General features: G+C 43.0%; 1 protein-coding gene across 1 annotated transcript in view; it reads left to right on the top strand.

Annotated features, from left to right (window-relative positions):
• Positions 1 to 24826, top strand: part of LOC108787907 (A-kinase anchor protein 9-like) — an 89561-nt gene that overhangs the window by 37384 nt on the left and 27351 nt on the right. The window contains exons 4-17 of the mRNA XM_018557599.1: positions 1968 to 2006; positions 6362 to 6594; positions 7749 to 7868; positions 9091 to 9267; positions 10631 to 10732; positions 12860 to 13012; positions 13530 to 13694; positions 15342 to 17633; positions 18147 to 19226; positions 20344 to 20484; positions 21104 to 21613; positions 23025 to 23091; positions 24377 to 24501; positions 24606 to 24794. Coding sequence (XP_018413101.1) covers positions 1968 to 2006; positions 6362 to 6594; positions 7749 to 7868; positions 9091 to 9267; positions 10631 to 10732; positions 12860 to 13012; positions 13530 to 13694; positions 15342 to 17633; positions 18147 to 19226; positions 20344 to 20484; positions 21104 to 21613; positions 23025 to 23091; positions 24377 to 24501; positions 24606 to 24794 — 5393 coding nt within the window. The remainder of the gene's footprint in view (positions 1 to 1967; positions 2007 to 6361; positions 6595 to 7748; positions 7869 to 9090; positions 9268 to 10630; positions 10733 to 12859; positions 13013 to 13529; positions 13695 to 15341; positions 17634 to 18146; positions 19227 to 20343; positions 20485 to 21103; positions 21614 to 23024; positions 23092 to 24376; positions 24502 to 24605; positions 24795 to 24826) is intronic.

Consider the following 24826-nt stretch of genomic DNA (forward strand, 5'->3'; position numbering starts at 1 on the left):
TAGTTGAGGGTCTGTATCCAGCGCCTCGTTCCCTCTTCTCCTGAGATTTATTATCTTATTGTCAACTGCTTCCAACAGTTAATTTGATATTGTGTTATAGACAAATGTTCAATGGAAAGGTGCATTGCTTAGATCCTAGAGAACCTGTCACCAGGGAACAAAACAGGCACACCAGTCAGAAAAACACAACCCATTTTTTCTAGTAGTTTCAGGGTCCACTGCCCCCTCCCATTTACAAAAGACATTTTTTTTTTTTTTTTTTTTTTTTTTTTTTTTTTTTTTTTAACAGGATTACAAAAAATTGAAAAATGAGTGTGTAAAATAAATCATCAGAATAATAATAATAAATAAGGCAAGAAGTGAACACTGTTCAGAAGCTTTGTTTAAAACACCTGACACACACCACAGCAAATTAACCGCCGGGATTTACCACCAATAGCAGCCAGGGAGCTGTGATTTGTGGGCAGAGAACTGGATGTACAGCATATGCCCAAAGTAATGTTGAACTTTTTTAGAGCATACACCACTGGCCCAAAATCCTTAAAGGAGAACTATGGGGTTAAGGCTTTTCCCCATAGTTCTCCTTAGGGTAACGGGAGGGCACAAACTAGCGTCCTCCCGTCACCCTAGGCTCAGTATACGGCGAGCTGTAGCTCGCCATATACCACGAGCTGCTGCTCGCTGTATACTGAGACGCCGCAGCTGACGCGGATCCCGACAATTATGCCGGGATCCGCCCAGCTGCGTGACTGACAGCTGGCTCTGCCAATCTAGATGCAGAGCCGGCTGTGCCCGTCCGTTCCGCCAGTCAGCGCTGGCGGATAGGAGTGGGAAATCCACCCCCTCCCCTGTCACGGCAGAGAGCCGTGACAGGATCGAGAGGTGAGCGAACGCCGGTATGTGTTCGCTCACCTCCCGATCTACTGAGCCGACCTGTGACAGAGTCATTGTCACAGGTCGGATGTCGGCTAGAACTATGAGGTGAGTGAAAAGCACTAACCTCATAGTTCTCTTTTAACTAGTTAAAGAAAGATTAAAGCCATGCCCAGGGCCATCCCTATAGTCAGGCAGCCTGAGACTGTTGCCTCATGCGGCATCTCGTGAGGGGAAGTGGCACAATGTAGTAAAGTCACTGGTTGCCAAGAGCTCAGCAGGACGTCATCCCCTCACCGCCCCGCTGCCTTAGGTGACGACAAGCCCCTGGCCATACCACATACAGCACTTAGTATAAACTTTCCCCCTATTTGCCTGAAACTTGCACATAAGTAAAAAGTATACATTAACGTATATAAAGTGTAGAAACCCAGCTATCAAAGTAACTGGTTCATTATTGTGGATTCTTTAGTTGTCCTCCTGAACCTTGGTGACAGGTCCTCTTTCGGATCATAGACATTTCATAACTGAATCCATTCTCCTGTTTTATTTTAACACATTTTGTTTTATTCTTGGTTAATAACATGTTGTATAATGGTCTCAGGTTCCACTCTCATCTTCCAGAACAGGTAAGGCCATCATTATAACAGACCCAGGGCATTCCAAACCCACGGGGAGGCATTTATAAAACTTAAAAAAAAAAAAAAAAAAACATTAAGAAAACTGCAATATTTTGAATACCAGGAAAAATACAAATCTGTGATACTATAAATGTGATGGACAGGAGTCGCCATTTTTTTTTTTTGTGAGTTTTATAAATGTCAGGTTGGCTGCAGCTCCAGCCTATGGGGGTCGTTCTGTCTTGATGACGTCAACGGAATATTAGGAAGATCTGTATACTGATGGTGAAATAATGAATTCACATAGTATTCTCTTGGATGGGCAATCTCCACATTGCTTCACTCTAATTACACTCCTCGTTCACCCCTGTGCTGCTCTCTCTCTCTTCTCTTCAGTATTATCACATTGCAGAAGAACTGTAGACGGCATGTGAATTACATACACTGCATTTGTTTTGTTCTCTATCCTCCCAGGCTTAGTAGAAGCTGCAGTCGTTGCAGCTCCCAAAGAAGGTGTGTTTGTATCCTGCATGGCCGGCCTTGTAATGGGGTGTCTTAAGAGCACAGATTGGGAATGAATTAATCCTCCTTGGCTTTTTTTGGGTTTCCGCTCTCTTTGATTCCTTTGCACTAACCAATCCTGGCTTGCCACTGCTTGAAATAACCTGCTTCTGAACTTTCCTAACGTGACCACCTGTTCTGTGGTGCTTCTAGCCCCTTTTGCTAACAAGGGGCTCCAGGAGGTTCTATAGAAAAGGGATAAACTTCTTTCATTTACCAAGAGGTGCTGCCTGGTGATTTATAGGCAGCGGCTTGATCACTTTCCTATGAGAGCCTTGGACTCTGTGAAGTCTAAGCCATTATCTGAAATTGTCTGATGACATAGACTGAAGTTGTATAGGGTACTGTCTGCCATGAAGTTTGGGAGATCCTTTGTGTTACCAGGAAAAAAGGCAGGCAACAGGCATGATTGGTGCTAGAGTGCTGTATTTCCTGGACAGAGGAAATGACTGGCAGTTGCCAATTTTCTAAAGGCCGGGTCAAGTACAGACAGAGTCAAGGTCCAGACAGTTAAACAGAACATTGACAGACAACAGCAGAGGTATCAGGCCAGTGATCAGGATAAGCACAATCAAACTTGGGCTGCATTTTAAATATTCCACTCTCCACTCTTTGCAAAAAAATAATAAATACACCCATAATGCAAACACGTGCATTTAATAAAACAAAATGTTGCAGGGGAATCTTGCAGCTGCAATCAGGGGGTCATGTGTGTAGTGCACAGGCTCCTGCAGACTACTCCGTCAGCCTCTCTGTACGGACCTTCGGCTATGGAGCTAGAGGGAGTTGTCAATGATTTAGAAGTGTGGCGACATCTATGCACTTGTAGTTTCTTCATAAGCAAAGACTATGAATGGATTTGTGAATGAAGATGTGACTGTGGGCAACACTCCAAATTCAGAAATACACAGAAGCCTGCAGGGAGAATAGCCCTGTGATTCTGGTAAATGGATAAGGTAGTGTGAGGTTGGGGACTGCGGAATGTTAACATGTTTCATGTTATACCCTTAAAAGAGAACTATGTGGTAAGTGTTTTTTCCCCATAGTTCTCTTAAGGGTTACAGGAGGACATATACTAGCGTCCTCCCGTGACCCAAAGCTCAGTATATCGCGAGCTACAGCTCACGGTATACTGAGACCCCTGCAGCCGGGACGGATCCTGACAATGCTGTTGAGATCCACCCAGCTGGCTATAAGGCAGAACCAGCTGTGCCCTATCCCGTCCGTTCCTCCAGTCAGCAGGGGGGGGGTCCCTGCGACGAGTGGTGACTGACAATCACTGTTCTCTGCAGGGAGATGATGGAGAAGTGAGCGAGTGACGCTATGCGTTTGCTCACTTCCCGATCTATTGAGCTGACGTGACAGTTTCATAGTCGCACATCGGCTCAAACTATGAGGTGGAGTGATTTTCACTCACCTCATAGTTCTCCTTTTAATATGGGTGTATCATGGAATATGGTATAAAAGTGTAATTGGACTTTAAAGTCCATTAATAAGGGTAGGTGTGCATTGCAGCCAGGAGTTCAAGACTGATCTTTTTCACTATCAGAGATTTGACTAGTATAGAGTAGGTATATGTGGCAGCATTTCCTCTAACATTCTGTGTGTTTCTGTACAGATGATTCAGATAAGGTCTAAGAGGTCACACAGCCCTTGCTCTCTTGTGAAAGTTAATATACTGAGCACTCTAAATGGATGACTAGGTTCCTTGGTGAGCAAAATGGAAAGCGTTTATCCCTTTCCCGGAGAATCTCTTACATTTCTGATCTCTTTTCATTAACATGCATCATATACCCTAAATAACCATCATCTTATCCACCATTCATGATCACATTTCACTCTCCATCATTCCTGATTCCAGAGTTCTATCCCAAGAACTGAAATTCTGATTCTTATTCACCAAACATTCAAAGATCACTCTCCCTTAAGATGATGGTATTAGGCAGGGCTCGCTGAGGCAGCGAGAAGAAAACTGCATTTAGTGTCTGGTGATTTTTTTCTTTTTCATTTTCACATTAATCAACTTTGTGACGGATCTCTTTCCCTTGTAACAGCACCCGGTGAAAGTTTGCAGTCCAAACCATGGAAAGTATTAGACTGTGTGCCTAACTGCACCCTGTGCACCGGGCTGTCACGTCCTGGCTTATAAACGTGCTGGAAAAAATATTGGATTCTGAGTACTGACATATTGGAATATACAGAAAGATTGGAAGAACATTTTCCAAATGCAAAAGTATGACGTAAAATGCATAATGATATAATAATGCATAATAAATACATATTAATTATACCAAAAGAAATCATTGTAGCACTTAAAAAAAACAAGCTTTGCAAATACTTTTACAGTGCATCGAGGCCTTTTTTGCATCGGAGCTGGCTTGTATTTGTTGCACCATGAGAGAGGTTTGACTACTGGCAGGACAAATATCTAGGAGTTCTTTGAGGAATGCATCTGGTTTTACGAAAGGAAGGTTGGCTGGACTCTGGACTTAGTCTTCTGTTCTTTTGCCAAGATGCACTGAGGCCTTCCGAGTTCACAAATAGCATTGTCAGAATGAGTGTTGAACGTTCCAGCAGATTGTCTGCTGCATGTTGCTGCTGCATGTTTCTACATTTAGATCATTGTATATGTTGTAAAGTTTCTGTTTTGCGTAGTGTATGCTTTTTTTGACCCCCTTAAGTGAAATTATGGGTGGGACCTCCAGTAGGTCACAGGCAGGTACAGGTTTTCCCCTATAGGACTTAATGGGATCCTGTCATTACTCTTCATTTCAAGTTACATGCTAAGAATGATTACGAGTGTCACCCTACTACAAGAGCAGGGAAAGTTACCAGCTGTGCCAGCTTATTTGGCAAACCCGACCCTGTAAATGCCTCTGTAGATAACAGGCCCTTTACAAAGTTAAGGCTTACAGGTGTACCCATACATGTATCCTATTTCTTCTTCAGCTGATGAAATCCATTTGACATTATCTGCCTACTTATTGTTGGGGTTGGTGGTTTCAAGGTTAGCAGTCCAGTTAGGTTTTGGACTCTTTTAGTCTTTTGCACAAGCTGTCCGCATGTGCTGGGCATTTCTCAGCCTACTCCCAATTTGATGTGCCAGGAACAGCTCTAGCCAGAATCTCACTGGGGCACTTCTAAGAGATGGCTACTTTGGTTATAGGAGCAAGGGTTCTATTCTAAGACTTGTGTGCTTATCATACATAAGTAAATTGAACTCAAAATAACAAAATAATAATTAATATTCTTACACCAGAACATGAAATATATAGCAGAAAGCTGGCCCTGTTCTTCAAGAGTAAAAAATTCAGTTAACAGACTCTGATGAGACACAGAGGGTAAACCACACAACATCTATTACATTATGCAGGACAATGTACTCACAAGGATGCTAGAAGTAAACTCGGATTTGTACGGCCTTTGGGGGGGGGGGGGTGGGGGGGAAATTCGATTTTCCGCTTGTATTTTTCGCCAGAGAACTCACTAATGGCTTATAGTATTCACTAGGGAATCACCGATAACGGTTTTTCGGTAACAAGTACCGCCTGGCTTCCAGATTGGTTAGCAACAAGTGAAGGAGGCTTCCTAGCCAATCAGGATGCTGGGAGGCAGGTCATAACCCTCCGCCCGGCTTCCTGATTTGGAAAGGAAGCCGACTCCATGCTCCCTCGGCACTTGGGATCAGAGGGAGATCTCACTCTGACCGCAAGTGCCAAGGGAGCATGGAGCCGACTTCCTTTCCAATCAGGAAGCCGGGTGTTTTCGGCACCAATACTAGTATCCTCAGTAGTAATACTTGGTATCGGCACCAATACTAGTATCCTCATAAAGTATTGTAGACCTACGTTATCCTTCATATAATTTGGACCATATGCAGTAGCTGCATTTTTAAATGCTACATTGTGTTTTGCTTTTCTTTATTGCTCCGGCACATTGTCTGTATAGGGAAAAAAGTCCATAAATTTGCACTAAGGGTTATTTTATGTTTTTAGTTTTTGTACAATATAGACAAATCCAAATTTTGTGTTTTTCATTTAAAGATACTGCAGCAAAACTGAATTGTGCAGCCATAGCTTCACAGTCTTGCTCCATTTGCTCCAGTTTATTTCTAAGATTTTCCTAAATTAGCCCAGTTAAGACCTAAATCAACTCCTTGTGTTTAAGAGCCTTACACGTTTAATTCCAATATGTCAGTGAGTCCACTATTCTTCTGAACACAGGCGTTTGATTTATCAAGGCACTCTAACTAGATGTGGCTTCCGCTGAATTGGGCCTGACGCATCTTCTGTGACTTCCTCCCGCAGAACTCTTAGAAGAGACTGAGAAGCTGTTGAAGGAGAGGATTGAGGTTCAGCGTCAAGCTGAGAAGGACTCTGGAGACCTTCACAAGCAAGTGAAAGTGTTGGAGGTGGAGCTTGAGGAACAGGTCAGCCGTAACATGGAGATGGAACAAGAAAAGAACACCATTCTGGAAGACCTGCGTCAGAAGAACCTTTCCCTGGAGAAACAGCTGGAGAAGACCCGCAGGTTCTTAGATGTAAGTGGAGGCACAAGCGAGATATCAGGCGGGCACTTTCTGGTAGGAGCCTTCACTAGCGATTTCCAGTTATCATAAACAAGGCACAAAAAAAAATAAAGGTCTATAGAAAAAGTAAATCAAGAAGTTAATAGGTCAGACTATTTTAAAGCAGAACTCCGACCAGTGTATTACACAGGTGAGCTTAGAAGTGGACTGCCACTAAGTTAAAGAGGATAACATTATTACAAATATAAAAGCAGCTTTTGCTTTAAAGGAGAACTATGAGGTGAGTGATTTTCACTCAACCTCATAGTTCGAGCCGACGTGTGACAATGAAACTGTGACACGTCGGCTCAATAGATCGGGAAGTGAGCGAACACATAACGTCGCTCGCTCACTTCCCGATCCTGTCCCTGCAGATAGCGGTGACTGTCACTCACGGCTCCCTGCAGGGATTACCTCCGCTCCGATCCTCCAGCACTGACTGGAAGAACGAAGGGGGGAGGGGGCGGGGGCGGGTACAGCTGGCTCTGCCTCTAGATAGGCAGAGCCAGCTGTCAATCACGCAGCTGTGTGGATCTCGACAGTAATGTCGGGATCCGTCCCGGCTGCGGCGGTCTCAGTATACCGTGAGCTGTAGCTCGCAGTATACTGAGCTTTGGGTCACGGGAGGACGCTAGTTTATGTACTCCCGTGACCCTAAGGAGAACTGTGGTGAAAAACACTGACCCCATAGTTCTCCTTTAATACTTGCCTTCAATCTGGAGCTGCCCCTGCAATAATACCTTTCCACCACTAGGTGCCTCCAGTTTTTTAGATTGAATGACAATCAGCATCATTGAACCCACTTGCTTTAAACCCAGGCTGTCCTCGACCTTCCCCTGGGGTTGTGGCTTTAAATATACTTTAAGAATGTTTTCCTATTGTTTGCAGTTCCATTTCAATGATTGCTATTAAAATAGCCAGCCAGCTTAAAGAATCTGACATGAAAACCTCTATAAACAAGAAATTAAACCAATGCATTTAAATGAGTCTGAGCCATTTATATTATGAGTTACAGAGACGGTTGTGTAACCTTTAGGGTTCTTATTATTATCAAATGCTAACTTTGCTTTGTGCTGTAACATGAGTGGTGCATAGCACTGACCAACCTGCTACTCATTATTCTACAGGAACAGGCAGTTGATCGGGAACACGAACGAGATGTGTTTCAACAGGAAATCCAACAGCTGGAGCAGCAGCTGAAAATGCCACAAAGACATCAACCTGTCAATGACCATCAGAGTAATGAGGTTAGATGGAGCAAAGTTATTCTTGTGTGACATACTGTGCAAAACTTTTAATTCTTTATTTTAGTTTTTGATAGAATGGGGAAGGTTTAGAAGCTCCCTCAACCTTTTACTGCTGTCCCCCCTTGGGGGATGTTCCCTTACTTTTTTTTGACCAAACAGGAAGTAAGAAAGAATCACTGTCAGAACACGAAATTATAGGAAATCTCCCCAGCAGGGTGCAGGTAGCAATAAGACATGCTAGATCTTTTTTTCAGGTTTTTATTGTTGTTTGAACCCACTATGGAGTCATTTCCCTTTATATTTTGTCCAAGTGATGGACTTCTGCATCAGATCGCAGGGCAGGCATTAGCAACCCCTGACAAATGTTCTTGGGTGGGAACACAATGCGTTTGCACTGGCATCCGCTATCATTGGATGTAATTCACATCTCACTAAATGCAAAACCTGGGCCACCTACTTCCCTGATGTCACTAGACGCACATGGCAGTTTACACGCTGTATGGAAAAGGAACTTGGTTTGGGTCTGATCTGATGTCTGTGGGTTATACATCGGGGTTGATCTGAGGTCTGAAGTTTATGCTTGGGGCTGATCTGAGGTCTTAGGTTTATGTGTTGGGGCTTATCTAAGGTCTGAGGGTTATGCATTGGGGCTGATCTGAGGGTTATGCATTGGGGCTGATCTGAGGGTTATGCATTGGGTCTGATCTGAGGGTTATGCATTGGGTCTGATCTGAGGGTTATGCATTGGGTCTGATCTGAGGGTTATGCATTGGGTCTGATCTGAGGTTTGTGTTGGGTCTGATCTGAGGTCTGAAGTGCATGCATTGGACTGGGAATGTTTTATGTGTGCACCACTGTATCAGTTTTTGCACTCGTAATGTGAACTGCTGCACCCTTTAAAACATAGTTAGGTTTCAGTTTATAATAAAAGAGCATACCAAATGATAGTAATAGAATAAGAAAAAAAAAGAAAAATAAACATTCAGGGATGCCAGTTAGAAATAAAAAGATGCTTCCCAGGACCGAGCCGTGGGGTGGGCAAAAGAGGTGGTTGCCTAAGGTGCTTTAGCAGAAGGTTGGGTGCAATAAAGGCAGGACCTCCAACCTGTGCTACTGAAGTAGTTCACAGCTCATGAAGGGTTGGAGACATAGCAATGCATCAGTTAGGTAAATATAGATACAACCGATGGATCTCACTCATTGTTTGTGCTATTTTTGACAGGTGGAAAAGCTGGAGAGTCACCTGAAAGAAAAGACCGACAAGTGCAGCGAACTGCTGTTGTGTAAGGAGCAGTTCCAGCGGGATGTTCAGGAGAGGAATGAGGAGATAGAGAAGCTCGAGTGCCGGATACGAGAGCTGGAGCAGGCTCTGCTCATCAGTGCTGACTCTCTGCAAAAGGTATTATTTGATATAGAAAGGCCTGCAATGCCAGCCACATAAATCCTGTGTGTGTAAATCCAGGGACCACAATATGCACACTATAATCTCATGGCTGTCAAACCTGTAAATGGCACGCAACTCTGTTTGTTTGTTTGTTTTTATGCCATTAGAGGTTTAAAAAAAGAAAAGAAAAAAAAGGTTCAGGCTGCAATATGCATCTTCAATTTTCACTTGTCCTCCACAGTACCTTTTATTTGCCTCAAGATGTCCTCAGGCTTCCAGATTAACTGACACCCAGCAAATGATGCCAGGGAAACACTGTGAGAGCAGGGTGTCATGGCCCTGCCCACTGAGCACAACAAAATACATTTAATCATATTTTAATGAATACAGAGCAGCATTCATTTGGGTCTCTTATACATGGAGGTTAGCTTTAAGTTCTAATGTTGCTCCAGTCGGGCCAAGTCTATGGCATTAGAACATTCTCATCCAGCTGAGGCTCTTCAGTTACATCACACCTTCTATAATCACAAGCTGAGCACAAGGCACGTCATAAGAACAGAAAAGGTATCTTATAGAGAAAATATCTTTTGGATTGCAGCTATACACCCAGGGCCGGATTTCCCATAAGGCCAACCGATGCCTGGCCTCAGGTCAGCAGGGAGTAGAGGGGCAGCAGGGGTGTAGAATTCCTATCTTCCGGCGCCCGAGACATGCTGTTCTGGGCGCCAGACGGGTAGTTGTTTTCTACATTTAGCCCTGCTTTGGGGAAGCATAGGTAAATGTACAGCGGGGAAGCCGCCACTTGTTTCGGACAAGTGATTTCAGCGATGTCGCCGAAATCACTTGTATGCAGCCTGCATACAGGGGGGCGCATTGAGGAACCTGGCATTGGGACAGCAGAGAAAGTAAATCCGGCCCTGTATACACCTGGAGAGAGAGGTTGGCGTGAAAGAATGTATCGATCCAAGAATCCTGCTTTAAATGTTCTGCCTGATGAATGCAACAGTCAGCCAAAATATATTTGTTTTGTTGTGGGGATGAGTTAATATAGTATCGGACTTTCACTACAAGACAACAGAAAATAATCACATCCAGCACTTATGTAGAAATCATTTCCTATGCATTTGCTGCCCTGTGTGGGGGAACTGAACAGAGGTTGTAACATTGATGTGGACCGCTATTGCAATGTATGCTTTGGCTTAGCTGCTGCACTAAATGTTGGGAACTCGTGGAACCACCTAGTTGTACAATCTCTTCTGTAACTTGAGGGCCCTGTATCTGAATAATAACATTATATACATTTCTTAGCATTTGCTCTTCATCTCCATGCACATTCTGCAGCTATGCACTGACCGTTGTCCTGAATGTGATTGTCTAGGTGGAGGACAGAAGACCTTCTTTTGCTGGGGCCAAAGGAGAAATGCCTCTTGAAGCTCAGCTCCAGGTGGAAAGAGAGGCCATAGACAGAAAAGAGAAGGAGGTGAGTTTTGTTAGTTTTTTTTATTTTGTGCAGACTGTGAAAAATGACAATATTACAAATGAATTGACATTTCCCATGACCCAGACTAAGGCTGGCCATACACTGCTCTATTTTTCTCATTCAACCCGCGAGCTGAACGAAAAAAATACAGTAGATTCCTCCATCAAAACTGCGAGTGTGTCGTTAGTGGAATCCCCGTTCTTTGCATTGCATCCTGACAGCGGCCCGCGGCTCCTGTCAGAATAGTGGGACAAGGCCGGCAGCTGATTGGCTGCCAGCTCTGGTTGTACGAAGATTTTCCGACCGGCTCAGCTGATCGAGGGATGCCGGCCAAAAGGGTGCCAGCAGCGGCACACACAGTGTGAATTTCAGCCAGTTCCTCAGGAACCATATATGGGCACTAGTGATGGGCTCGGGCGTGTTTGCAGCTCCACGTGCCGAGCCCGCCAGGAAGCTGACAGCGCCGCAGCGCCAATCACAGGAACCGAGACATTATCCCGGTCCGCAGCTGCAGAGATCGGGAAATGTCTCCGTGCCTGTGATTGGTGCTGTCAGCTTCCTGGTGGGCTCGGCACGTGGAGCTGCGAACACGCCCCAGCCCATCACTAATGGGCACCTCAAGCTATCAGATCAACAGTTCAGCAAAGTTGTTAAAGCCAATATCCAGGCTAAAACTAAACCCCCTTCCTCCCACCGCACTCGAATTGATCACTGGCAGTAAAAAAAAATCGAAATGCCCATTTTACTTACCAAAATCCAGTCACATGATACTCCAGTTTCCCTTTGCATTTGCTTCTCCAAATGTTTCTACATGAAGAGTGGTAGCACCCTAACATATTTTTTGCTCCCCAAAACGCTTGCTGGCTTTGTATCAGATTTTGTTGCGAAGTTGTCTTTGTGGATACGACGGTGTCTCACACCAACGAGGAAACTACTATTCCAGTGAAGGACACACCTGCTTTTAAGGATCTAACTGAAAGACAGTTTGAGGTCCTCTCCACCACTCAAATTTGTATGCAGGTTTCGCCTTGCACTCACTCCTAGCTGTGATTTTACTTTTTCAGACCATGACTGATTGGGCAAAGTCTCTTAAAGGGGAAAACCAATGTATATTTAAAAATTTATGAGAAGCAAGCAGGTTTTTTTTTGTATTTGAGAAGAGACATACTATGTCTCTTTTGCAATAAAAGATTCTTACCTTCTTCCTCCCAAACTGTACACTAAGCTGCGCATGCATAGGATTTTTGTACTCGCCCTAAAATCTTTTTCTTGAAGTCGCAGGTCCCATCCCTCCCTGTTTATTGTGATGCACTTGGTACTGCTTTGCTACAAAGCAGAGGCGTGCTGGCATTAGATTGTAAGCCCTCAGGGGGCAGGGCCCTCCTTACCATCTTGAATTGTATTGTCAATGTAATGTCTTCCTTACATTGTAAAGCACTGTGCAAACTGTTGGCCCTATATAAATCCTGTATTATAATAATTAAGAGATGTTATACCCTGGGCTGGTCTACAGTTTTTGTTTGCCACTGTCACATCCTTCTGTAGGCAGTTTGACCTATGTTCCTCAATGGACTCCAAGAAGAGGAGGCTGAGTGCAAACATTTTATTTTTGGTGTTACATACACTTAAATGACATTTTAGCATTCAATGAAGAAAAAAAAATCAGATCTTTCAGTCCAGTAAGGAAATATTACAAATAATTGGATGATTTTTCAGACTTTGCTGCTTGCTGACCATTGCTGGTATTCCATACTTTCTTGTGTGTCAAATACCTCTCTCCGCCTTTTGCACGCCATGGTTTCTGCCGTTGGCTTGTATGTCCCGTAGTAGGTAGAGGAGCAGATGTTCACACTCTTAGACGTGAGGAATGCTTGCAGTGCCCTGAGAGCAGCAAGCTGACAGAGTTGGAAGACATGGGCCGACGGAAAGATAAGTATACGTGCTCTTTTACCAGGTGGCCTTTGTTTACAAGTGGCCTTGTGGTGACAGGCTCACTTTCGAATATGTTTTATCTTTTTGCTTGGGCATTTGATGGGAACTTCACTGTCATTTTTAACTGAAATCATCCCCATGTAATTCTTTGCCGTTGGTTTCACTGCTTTGTATTTTCTCTTTTGTGTCTTGCAGGTCACCAACCTGGTGGAGCAATTAGAACAGTTCAGGGAAGAGCTGGAGAATAAAAATGAGGAGGTGCAGCAGCTACACATGCAGCTGGAGATCCAGAGGAAGGAGTCTGCCACCCGTCTCCAAGAACTGGAACAAGAAAATAAAGTTTTAAAAGTGAGCTCCACTCGCAGTCTTATCTAACACTCAGGCCTTTAAAGTATAACCCCAGCCCAAACTTAATTTGTTTAGTTTTTGATATTCAGTGTAAGGTTAAGAAGTTCTGTTGGTGTTTTCTCTATGTTCCTGTTAAGGAAGTTTAACCTTACTATTTGTCCCAGGAATTGAATTTTATTGTTGACCCTTGAACAGGCGTAGAGGGCATTTCTTCCTGTAGAGACACTTGTTAGAGGTGAGATTTCCACTCAGTTTCGGGAGATTTCCACTTCCTGTTGTGCCTTTGGGCCCATAAAGTACAGGAAATTTTCCCCAAATGTGTAAACAGCTATAAGAAACCTAACGGAGGTTCTAATCCATACCACTCTATCCAAAAGTAAAGAGAGGTCTTGGCTGGAGTTACAGTTTAGTAGGCCTGAGCTTTGTCTTTGTTTTATCCATCATTACCAAGCAAATGTTTGCTAATCTCTACATTGGAAAGCTATTCTGATAATAATCTTGTTTGCTGTCTTTTAAGGATGAACTTGAAATTGCACCGCCTGATGAGAGTTCATCAACCGCTGGGACTACTTTTAGACAAGGAAAAATGGATGATCTGTTAGTCTCTAAAGACCAGGAAATCTTGCTTCTTAATGAGCAGATTAGAAAACTGCAAGCACATCTTGAAGCTGCAACTGACAAGGTGATGTTACAGAACATTTATCAAGAACGTTGTCACCTGATAAGTCTTAACACTTGCAAAGGAAAAGTAAGCAGCTGGTTTTGCTACACCGGACCTTCTGCTAAAGTGCATGACCAAAAATATGTAGACACCCAGCTAAATGATTGAATTCAGATGTTTCCAGTGAAGGGTACTGTTATTGCTACACCATTCAAAGAAATTTTAGACCATTGTGTGGTTCTGACTTTGTGATAACAGTTTGAGGAAGGCACTTGTATGTTTCAGCATAACTGTGCCCCTGTGCACAAAGCCAACTCCATAAAGATTTAGCTTAACCAGTTTGGTGTAGAGGAATTCAACCTCAAGCCCACTGAATACCTTTCTGATGGATCCGAATGCGGATTGCAAGCCAGTCCTTCTCATCCGGCATCAGTACCTATCCTCATAGATGTTCTTTTGGCTGAATGGGTACAATGTCCCATACTACAAAATGTTGTGGAAAGCATACCAAAAACACTGGTGACTGTTATAGCCACAAATGAGGGAGGGGGGTGAAATAATTCCCTTGGGGACGAGTGGCAAAGGAGAGACACTAAGGGAATAAGAAAAGAAAAGGCAAGAGAAGAGAGTAGATAAAAGATACCTCAGTGGAGAGAAATGCAATGCTAAGGATGAACTGTAAGTGGAGAGAAGGGGCACCACAGAAGGAGAGTTTGATATTCAGAAACGAGCTAAGAAAGTAGAAGTGGAACACTGAGGAGTAAATTAGATGTGTCCATGGTACATGCCCCCTGCAGTTGTAAAGCTGAATATGTGCTAGCGTTCTCCACTGACACACACAGGAATACAGGATTCCGGAGTATAAACTAGGTTTTTCCCAACCAATCAGAAAGCCAAGCAGCAAGTCATTACACGGTGCCTGGCTTTCTGATTGGCCGGGAAGCTGGCTTCGTGCTACCTCGTCACCAGGTGACGAGAAAGCATGGAGTCAGCTTTCTGCCACCAGCCGGGTGGCAGGTAATGACTTGCTGTCCGCCTTCCTGATTGGCCAGCTTCCCAACCAATTAGGAAGCTGGGCGGTGAGTAATGTCTCCCCCCCCCCCTCTCCCCGGCTTCCTGATTGGCCAGGAAGCCAGCTCTATGCTCACTGATGACAAGTGAGCATAGGGCCAGCTTCCCAGCCGATTAGGAATCCGGGCAGCGTGTAACGGCTTCCTGATACTGATTCCTGATAGTGAAGTTCTGGTATCGGGAGCTTTCGGTATCAGCACCGATACCAATGCTAGTATCAGTATCGGTGCATCCATAGTAACACCAGACTCCTATATCTTATAGGGACTCCAAAGCTAAGATCCTTAAACTTGGGTTCCCAGGCCCACACACCTGCAAAAGCTGTTATGACGCGACACAGTTTTCATGTTGGATTGTGTATTTATTAAACAATGCAAGAAGGGATGTGTCAGCAGCCCAAGATGGGTTGGGACCTGTGGTTTCTTCTCTTAAAATTCAAGTCAGCAAACCCACTGAAAGAAGTGCTAGTAAGAAACAGTTTTTCACAGTAAAATAAAATGTTCAAATTGTCAGCTTAGACTTTTTTTTTACTTTTGTAAAATAGAAAAAATCTTTTTACACTAAAGACTGACAAAACATTTTTTTAACACTTTTCAGGTGATTGAGGAAAAGAATGAACAAATGAAACAATACAAGAGCCAAATAAAGTGCTTGAAAAGCGACCAGGAACGTCTTAAAAAGAACAGTGAGGAAGAGATTGAAAAACTAAATGAAGTCATCGAGAAACTTCAAGAAGAATTGTCTCACATAGAGCAGAAAGTAACTGTGAGCTTCACTGGCATGTCTGAGATCACTGAAGGCAGCACATACCAGCCTGCAGTTTTTCCACCACTGGCAGGATGTGCTGATGCCAATGTAGACAACATGGTGTTAGATCATAAGAAACTTGAAAGGGAGCAACAGGTTTCCACAACTTTTTCGCAAGTAGCTCCAAGTTCCATGCAGGACATGGAATCTAGTCTGCAACAACTCCGGGAAACCGTTCAAGAAAAAGATCTAAATCTGAAACAGTATTATGAACAGGTTATGACACTGAAAGAAGAGACCAAAGTATTGAGTGAGACTGTGGAGAGACTAAAACTAGAATTGACAGAGAAAGACCAGAATGTAAATGATACTGAAATTTCCAAGAACCTTCCCGGTCCTATAAGCCTAGAAACATCGGCACAACCTCCTGCAGGTAGCAAGGATGAGACTTTGAACAGTGAATTGGAAGCAACCAAAGCAGAGCTAAAACAGGTCAATGAAGAACTGGAAAAACTGAGAACATCTTCGGAAAACACCATAATTAATGAGTTAGCTGCCACCACATCAAAAGAGGAGATTGATATAAATTATAAAGCCAGTATTGAGAATCTGACTGAAGCTTTGAGAGAGAAAACTGCTCAGCACTTGGCCATTGAAGCTTTGCTAGTGTCAGTGCAAGAGACTTCAGAGAATACAATTTCTAATCTGCAGCACCAGTTGCACGATCTTCAGAAATCCATTCAAGAGAAGGAATCCCAGCTACAGGACCTAGGAAACGATGCTCAGTTCCTTGAAAACCAGGAGATACAGCGACTGAATGAGGTAATCAAAAGTTTGCAGCTGGATATGATAATGGTAGAAGAGAAGATTTCAGAAGAAATTAAGAATACAACAAAGGCTGGAGAGAATGAAACAACTCAAAATGAAATGTCTCTTGCAAATGCAACATCATTGCAGCGGACAATGGAATCCGATGATGAAAAGGCAGCGCTGTCAAAAGAAGTTGAGGATGCTAAGAAGGAGCTGATGCTTCTGAAAGAAGAGCTTAAGCATCTAAGAGAGTCTCAAAAACAGAGTGACATGACTGGGGAAGATGGTAGTAGACACTCAGACCATGGTGTCATTGATCTAGAAAGATCCGCACCTGAAAATAAAGTACAAGCAGAAGCAGGCATAGAAAAGACATCTGAAGTAAATGTGGAGTCACAGCTTCAAGAACTGAAGGAAGTTATAAAGCAGAAAGATTCAGAGTTGCTGCAGTATGTGAACCAAAAAGATGTGCTTGATGACCAAGCACAGAAAATAGAACAATTAAATGAAGAGATCAGAAAACTTAAGCAGGATTTGACAGAAGCAAGTTCTGATCTCATGAAAAATGTCACAACAGATTCAGTAATTTCTAAAGAGATGTTGGAAAACAAAGAAAGTGCTGAGCTGGATCGAGCAAAGGCAGAACTTGCAGAAAAAGAAATGGAACTTGCTGTTTTAGTGGAAGAAGTGACAAGACTGCAGATGGCCCAAAAACATGATGCAGTGACCGTTAAAAGTGCCTCCACACAGGCTGATGTTGCCAAAGCAGAACTGGCTGATCTAGAGCAAGCTTTGAAGGAAAAGGCAGCAGAACTCTTACAAAGTCAAAAGTTGAATGTATCTTTGCAAGAAACTACTCAGGCTACTATTCATAAGATGGAGATGCAGTTACAAGAACTTCAAAAACTTGTTGAGCAAAAGGATTTAGAATTACAGCAATATGTTCAGCTAAAAGACCTGTACAACCTGCAGATGAAAGATGTTGAGCAGCTCAATGAGGTTGTTAGAACACTTCAGCAGGAACTGGCACAAAGTGGTTCCAATGTCCACACTACAGAAGCAATTGTATGCCGTGATAAAGAATTGGAAAATGAAGAACTCGTGCAAGCAAAGGCAGAACTTGAGAAAACAAAAACGGATCTGGCTGTCTTGAAGGAAGAACTTTCAAAAGTTAATTTGGCTGAGAAACATAACAACACAAGTCATGGAAATCCATCTAGAGAAGGCGAAGCAGTACTTGAAGTGACTGAGCTAGAGCAAGCTCTTAGAGTAAAAACAGCCGAACTCATCGCAAGCCAAGCAGTGCTTGCATCTCTGGATGAGACCACGCAGGCTACCATTTACAGCTTGGAGTCAGAGTTACAAGAACTTCAGAAAGTCATACAGCTGAAGGATTTAGAATTGTTACAATATGGAAACCAAAAAGATCTCATAGACCAACAAACAAAGGACATTGAGAGGCTAAACAATTTAATTGGCATGAACAAGCAAAATTCAGAAGATGCTGAGCCTGATGTCAGGCAAGATGTAGAAAGGTTTAGTGAAGCATTACAGGAAAATGAAGTGTTGTTGCAAAATAATGCAAGTTTAGAAAGCAGTGAGTTGTTGCAAGCAAAGGCGGAGCTTGAGAGAACAAAAATGGAATTGGCTGCTATGACGGAGGAAATTACAAAAATTAGATTGTCTCGGAAACCTGAAGACATGCCGGATAGCAAAACACCTAGTGAGGGGGATGTTGGTGACACAGCACATAAACTCTACAATGTAGAGCATGCACTGAGCGAAAAAACAGCTGATCTCTTAGCAAGCAGAACATTGCTTACGTCTCTGGAGGAGAGCTCACAGGCCACCATACACAATATGGAGTCAGAGTTACAGGAGCTTAAGAAATCTGTACAACTGAAGGATTCAGAATTACTGCAGTATTTGAATCAGCAAAACATACTCAACCAGCAAACTAAAGAGATTGAGCATTTAAATGGTGTCATAGACTCTCTGCAAAAACAACTAGAAGAAGCACAGCAGAGGTCCTCTATAAGGAAACCTGAAAGTGATGTCCATGAAGGCAAATCCAAAAAGCTGGAGAAAGAATTGACAGAACAAATGAATGGTGGAGAGACGGCCTTTATTAAGACTTTAGATGTCAAAGCTGAGAACGAGTATGAGGAACCATTCAGACAAATGTATAGTACTCAGGAAGGGATACCCCCTCTAGACAGTGGTAAAAGAATGTCTGATGGAGATGTAACGGCTGTTATGGAGAACAAAGACCAGTGCGACTGGATGATTGAGGCTTTGAGAGACCAGAACACACAGCTCTTAGAAAACCAGTCTTTATTTACATCATTTCAGGAGACCATGCAAAGTACAGTAGACGGCTTGGAGACTCAACTGGAGGAACTTCAAAAGCTTGTAAAAGAGAAAGACATGGAGATACTGTTATATTTAGAAGAAATTGAGATACTCAAGGAGCAAGTTAGGGTCAAAACTATTGAGCATGATGAGGTATTATTGGACATGGAGGACTCACTCAGGGAAAAGGTGGCTGCAGCTCTTGTAAGCGAAGCCCAACTCAAAGCCATTCAATTCCACACCAAATGTATGCACACAGATGACAGATCTACTGCTCTGGTGGAAGAGGCCAAAATATTGCACACCTATGGTTCTCACTTCTCTCAGCAGGGGGTGTCTGAATCAAAGTCATCCGTCCTACACCTACGACTGCTAGAACTAGAGAAGCAGCTTTTTGATCTCCACGAACAGCTACAAGTAGAAAGACATCAGGTTATCCTAACTAACCAACTAGCTGCCGAAAAGGAAAAACAACTGGTTGAGCTGCAGCAACTCTTGAAGAGTACAAAGGAAAAACAGAGCATCACTTGGCCAGCAACTGAAACACAAGCCAGAGATGTTGCTCTCTTACAGGTAATTGGTTGCTGTATTGATCTTGATCTAATGGAAATGTCTTAGAAATCAATATTTCCTTTCTGTTTATCAGATTTCAAAACCCAACTATCAAACAAGTATTTGAAGCATAAGTGTAGGCAGATAAAAGAAATACCCCGATTACATTGTTTTAGTTTCATTCTTCTTTTAATTTAAAAGAACTATTAAAGTGGACGTTTACACTAAAAAATCTAATTCTACCAATGCATCCCTCTATGTATGATGATCAATAATAACATAGACATGTCCGGTGTAAAATGCTGTGATTATGAAATACTTACACTTGCAGAGACTTCACTTCCTGCTTTGAAAGGGAAAAATGACTTCAGTTTGCCAAAGCGTTGCATCCTGGGAAGGTTACATCAGCAGAGCATTGCTGGGAAATCTCATCTCAGTTAAAGGCATTTTCCTCCCCTGAGATGATGTGCATGGTCACATGTCTAGTCACATGTGCCAATTTTTAGAAAGTAAAAGGAGATCTAGTAATCTGCCCTTATTAAACATGGCCACTGTCAGAAGACTGGGGAAGAAAAGAGAAATCAGATATGCAAAGAATACAATGCCGGCAATTATCTAGAAGTATGTGTTTGTAGATTGGTAGATTGTCATTACTAGACATTTCTAAAGGTTTTTTTAAAAGATATAGGTAAAGTTCCTCCTTAAATGTATTTATATAGCCTAGCTGTTTTTTTTATTCCTCCTGCAGTTTAATATGCAAAAGGAATCAGACTTGGATAGTAAGGGGTAGTGCTGTAAGCCAATCAGACTTCACTGCACAGTACACAGGATGCTGGTTGCTCTCTTGGTGCTCCTTCACTATTCAGTGACAGGCAAGTGTTATCCTATACTGCTGTAATTGCAGTAAAAAAAAACTCAGCCAAGTTCTGCCCTGACCTGTCAGAAAAAATGCCTAGATTAGAAAATTTAATGAACAGAAACTTTTTTTGATGGAAGCTAGGTTTGTTGGCACCACCATTCACTTAGCAATTAATGTATTGTATCAATTAAGGTGTTTGATTGACTTCATTGTCATTCTTTACCGACCCCAATCATTCTTTATTGGCTATCAGTCATTTCTGCTATTATTTGTTTGCAGGGAAGCACAGAGCAGTCAAAAGAAAATACAATGACCAACCTGGAACATCAGCTTCAGAGGCTTTCTAAAGAGGCAATGGCTACCAAAGAAGAACTGTGCCATTACAGAGAGATGCTGGAGAAATTGAAAGAGGAACTGATGGTGGGGGAACACATCTATGCTTCACTTATTTATTTCCATAGCATGAAATTATTTTCTGCTGCCTACACTAAGCATTGGCATGTTAAACGTCAACTGCTTCCCAAACTAATATTAAAATTTTGGTTGGGCATGAGTTGGCTTGGGTGCACCCCTTCATACTTCTTGTGCTTCAGTATTGGTCGGTGATTGTGGCCATCAAAATGATAATCCATTTGGGGAGCTGTGGGAGGGAGTTCTTGACTTAGGAACTAAAGCTCATGTTGGCATTATTGGGCACTCCAGATTTGAGTGCTTTTGGTTGCTCATAATGATATGTTAGGGTGCCTCTGGTTGCCTACTTTATAATCCCGCTGTCTTTTCAGCAGCGTTAATCTAAGCAGAGGATCAACAGCGCCTTATTGCAGAAAATATCCTGCTTTTGTGCAAGTCTGTCTTCTTATAAATACCACCATCATGTATGTATGTTCACTTGGCAGTAATAGGATAGTTGAGATGCGGAGGAAAAGAGATGGGACTAATAATAAAACATTGGAGGTGGTATATGTGCTTTTACATCCTGAAGATGAGCAAGAAAGCTCCAATAGCTACATATTAACAATAAATACTTTTGTTTCTCCAGATAAAAGAATCCAGTTTAGTCCATCTGGAAGAAGACCTGAGAGAAGTTAAAAAATGTCTCTCCAATGCTGAGGAGAAGTTGGCATATTACATGAAGAGAGAAATTCAGGAAGAGGAGCTCCACAGCATGTCAGATATGGAATTGCCACATGTGCGGAGCCCAGACTGGACGACACTGGATAGGGCCACCTCCTCTTCACAAACTGACAAAATCTCAAGTGTTAACAACAGCAACCAGACCTCGCATGTTCCTAGGAAGCATGTTGGGGTGCAGAATGAGTTGGAGCCTGGGCACCTCAGCAGCTCTTCTGATGAGGTGGCAGAATTGATGGAACAGTACACGGACAAGATCGGCCAAATGCAGGAGCTCCACGCTGCCGAGATCCTGGACATGGAGGCCAGACACATTTCAGAAGCGGATTCTTTGAGGAGAGAACAGTACACCGTTGTTCAGGCCCTCACAGATGAGTGCGACACTCTGAAAGCCGTTATTGAAGCCCTGAAAACATCTGTAAGATTTCTATTCCTATTTTTTTTCCTACAATATGGTTATGTTACATGAAATACTCATAGGACCAAACGTTTGTGGACACCTGACCACCTGACTCATATGCACTTGTATGAGCCTGCTCTACATCCTGTTCAAAAACAGGGGTGTCAGTATGGAGTTTGCCCTCCAATTCTGCCCTAAGGTGTACAACCAATTTTACTGCCATTCTTTGTCAATGATAATTGCTTGATTTGTATGCCCCTGGGTGAGGCTGAGACACCTGGTCTTAATCATTTTGTGAAGTGGACACATACTTTTAGCCAAATACTGTATCTGTGTCCAAAGAGAAAGAATTGGCATGCAGGTAGAGGTCACCATAGACAGAAAATAAATGGACTTGATCAAACATCTGATTTTGCAGTGGTTCATGTTTAGGCAACGAAGAGAGGAAGGAGGAATCTTGTCTGAATATTACATGTTTCCTTCTGATAAGCTGCTGGCATTACTGGGGCAGCTTATCCGAAGGTACTCTAATATTCAGACAAGATTTTCCGACATGTCTATTCACTTCCTCCCTGATGAGCCTCTGCCAGCCTTGTCTACTGGTGCCCCATGGATGTTAAAGTGCATGTCAAGCTAAAAATGTTTTTTTTTTTTTTATCATTTTGGATTTTGTGGGGAAGGATTAGAACCCATGTTGGAGTTTTTACTGCTATCTAGGGCTACTTTAGTGAGATTTACCCTCACTTATTACCTGCTGACAATGGTTGCACCAGGCAGGAAGTAAGGGAAAACCTGCAACAAAAAGACACAAATGGAAATATAAATCTGACAGGCTTTCCTTCTTCGCCATTTTTGTTGGCATTGCTGTTGGCAATTTCCTGACTAGTAAAATTATGTCATTAGAACAGGAGGTAAGTAGAAACCTTTTTTACTAAGCCCTGGATAACTGTAAAAACACAACAGAGATTCTATCCCTTTCCTGCTTCATGCAGAGCTAAGTCTATGTGCACCTTAGGGATGTTAGTTTGGACAATGACGTGCAATCGATACCCCCACAGTCATACCCGACAATATTGTTCACATTGGCTGATATGCCTACACCCACAGCACTGTTTCACGGATCCTGACACTCACATAATGTTTCAGAAAGTTGAAAGAACAAGTAAAAATGTTGTCTACACCTTCCATGCAATGTTTGTGGGCACAATAATGGAAGCCTGTAACTTTCCAGCATCTAAAACGGAAGGTGCATCTTGTATGGAGCCTCTGATCTCTGGTACTGGTAGAATCGAAGAAAAATCCACCTTTTAAAATCCCACGTCTTTAAAGTTTAGCATTGGTTGCATAAAGTTTCAGATTTACCAACTCCTTCAGTTCATCATTGAACTCCACACAACTAAGCCATATATGTTTTCTTTTTGTGATTCAGGGAGGAGCAGGGGTGCCTGAATCTGCCCTGTCTACATCATATCACTTCACAGATGCTGCCTCCAGCGGTAAGTCCATCACATTCTTTGTATAAAGCAGGAAATTGTGTGTATTTGGAGGTTTTCTGTTATATATGACTATTATCTTATGGCCCAAGAACCATATTTACTTACAGTTCTTTGCTCTGCACTGTGTTCATGAGTTAGGTGGAAGTATAAGACTGTAGTCTTCTGCTTCCACCCCACTTATGGACACAGTGCAGAGCAAACACATAACCTATGAATTCAGTGTACTAGTGAACTTAGTTAGAATCATACCCTTGACCCCACTTAGCCACAATGGAGTGCACATGAAATTAGTGGCTTTTTGTTTCCTTGAATGAGACAGATTGCAAATAAAAACTTGATGGCAGTTGGTTTTCAATATACTTTATGTGAATTTGTGTTCACAGATATGTAAAGCAGACACAGGCAGGTACTTGCCAAAGCAGTCACATAGAATGCAGGATTCTCCAAGAGCTTCAAAACCCATTCTCTACTATGCAATGCAAATCTTAACCGGTTCCTGTGAACAGGGAATTATCTTCTCCCCTTACTGAGCAGCTCTGTTGGTCATTGAGACTTCCCATCATAGTTATGGACCAATAGTAAGGCATTGGTGCCCACCTTTCTAACCATTCCTTGTTACCAAGATCTTTAGATTTCCAGAAGTACCGATCCTACTAGCGTTTTTGTTCGGTATCGAGTAAAAGTGCCGATACTTTGCTTTCGGTACGCGTCGGTACCGATACCGGTGCTTCCGCTGGCATAGAGTTGGCTTCCGGGGGAAATCTAATTGCCCGAGAAGCTGGCTCCATGTTGTCTGGCCGGCTTCATCGTGCTTGTCCGGAAAACAGGCTTCCCAGCCAATCAGCATCGAGCCGGCTTGCCAGGCAATCAGGAAGCTGGGCGTTGAGTAGTGACCCACCTCCTGGATTCCTGATTGGCCGGGGAGCTGGCTCCAAGCTGATTGGCTGGAAATCCAGCTTCCCAGATAATCAGAGCTTCCCAACCCATCAGCATCAAGCCGTCTTCCTGGGCAATCAGGAAGCCGGGAGAGGCGTCATTACTTGCTGCCCAGCTTCCTGATCGCACAGGAAGCTGGCTTCCTCTGATCGGAGGTTCCGGTATCTGGGAAGGTATCGGAGCATTTTGGCGAGTACGAGTACTCGCCCAAATACTCGGTATCGTCACCAATACTAGTATCGCTGCATCCCTAGATCTTACCTTTCTTATACTGCAGTGTCCCAAACTGTTAATGTTTATCTTTATGACAATACATGTAAAAACTCCTTTTATATGTTTTATTTGTTAGATGTTGCCACAGAATGTGATTGGAGCCAAGGGACGTACAATGTACAGAGCTTTGACCAGTTAGCAGAAGGACTGAGGGGTGATGGGGATGAAATCCATACAGAGTTAATTCCCAGCAAAATCAAGGTACTCCTGATATAAAGGCTGCTACATTGTGTGTACTTATTACTGATTGGGGAAAAAAATACTTGTCATGCGTCCGATAGTTATACAGTCCTCTCTTGTTGCAGGACTTGTTACGAGCCGTCCATCAGGAGGGCATGCAGGTGCTGACACTGACAGAAGCCACCAGCCCTGAGAAGGAACAACCTTTCACTGTGAAGACTCATTCCTGGCACGAGGAGAAGAAAGCTATGCTTGAAACCATTTCGTCTCTGAAAGATCTAATTGCTAAGATGCAGATTCACAAGCACTCGGAGGTTGGTGTGCAGTATGTTGCAGGTGGACAGGC

The sequence above is a fragment of the Nanorana parkeri genome, unplaced genomic scaffold, assembly GCF_000935625.1.
Source record: "Nanorana parkeri isolate BGI_ZX_2015 unplaced genomic scaffold, ASM93562v1 scaffold291, whole genome shotgun sequence".
Classification (NCBI taxonomy): Eukaryota; Metazoa; Chordata; class Amphibia; order Anura; family Dicroglossidae; genus Nanorana; species Nanorana parkeri.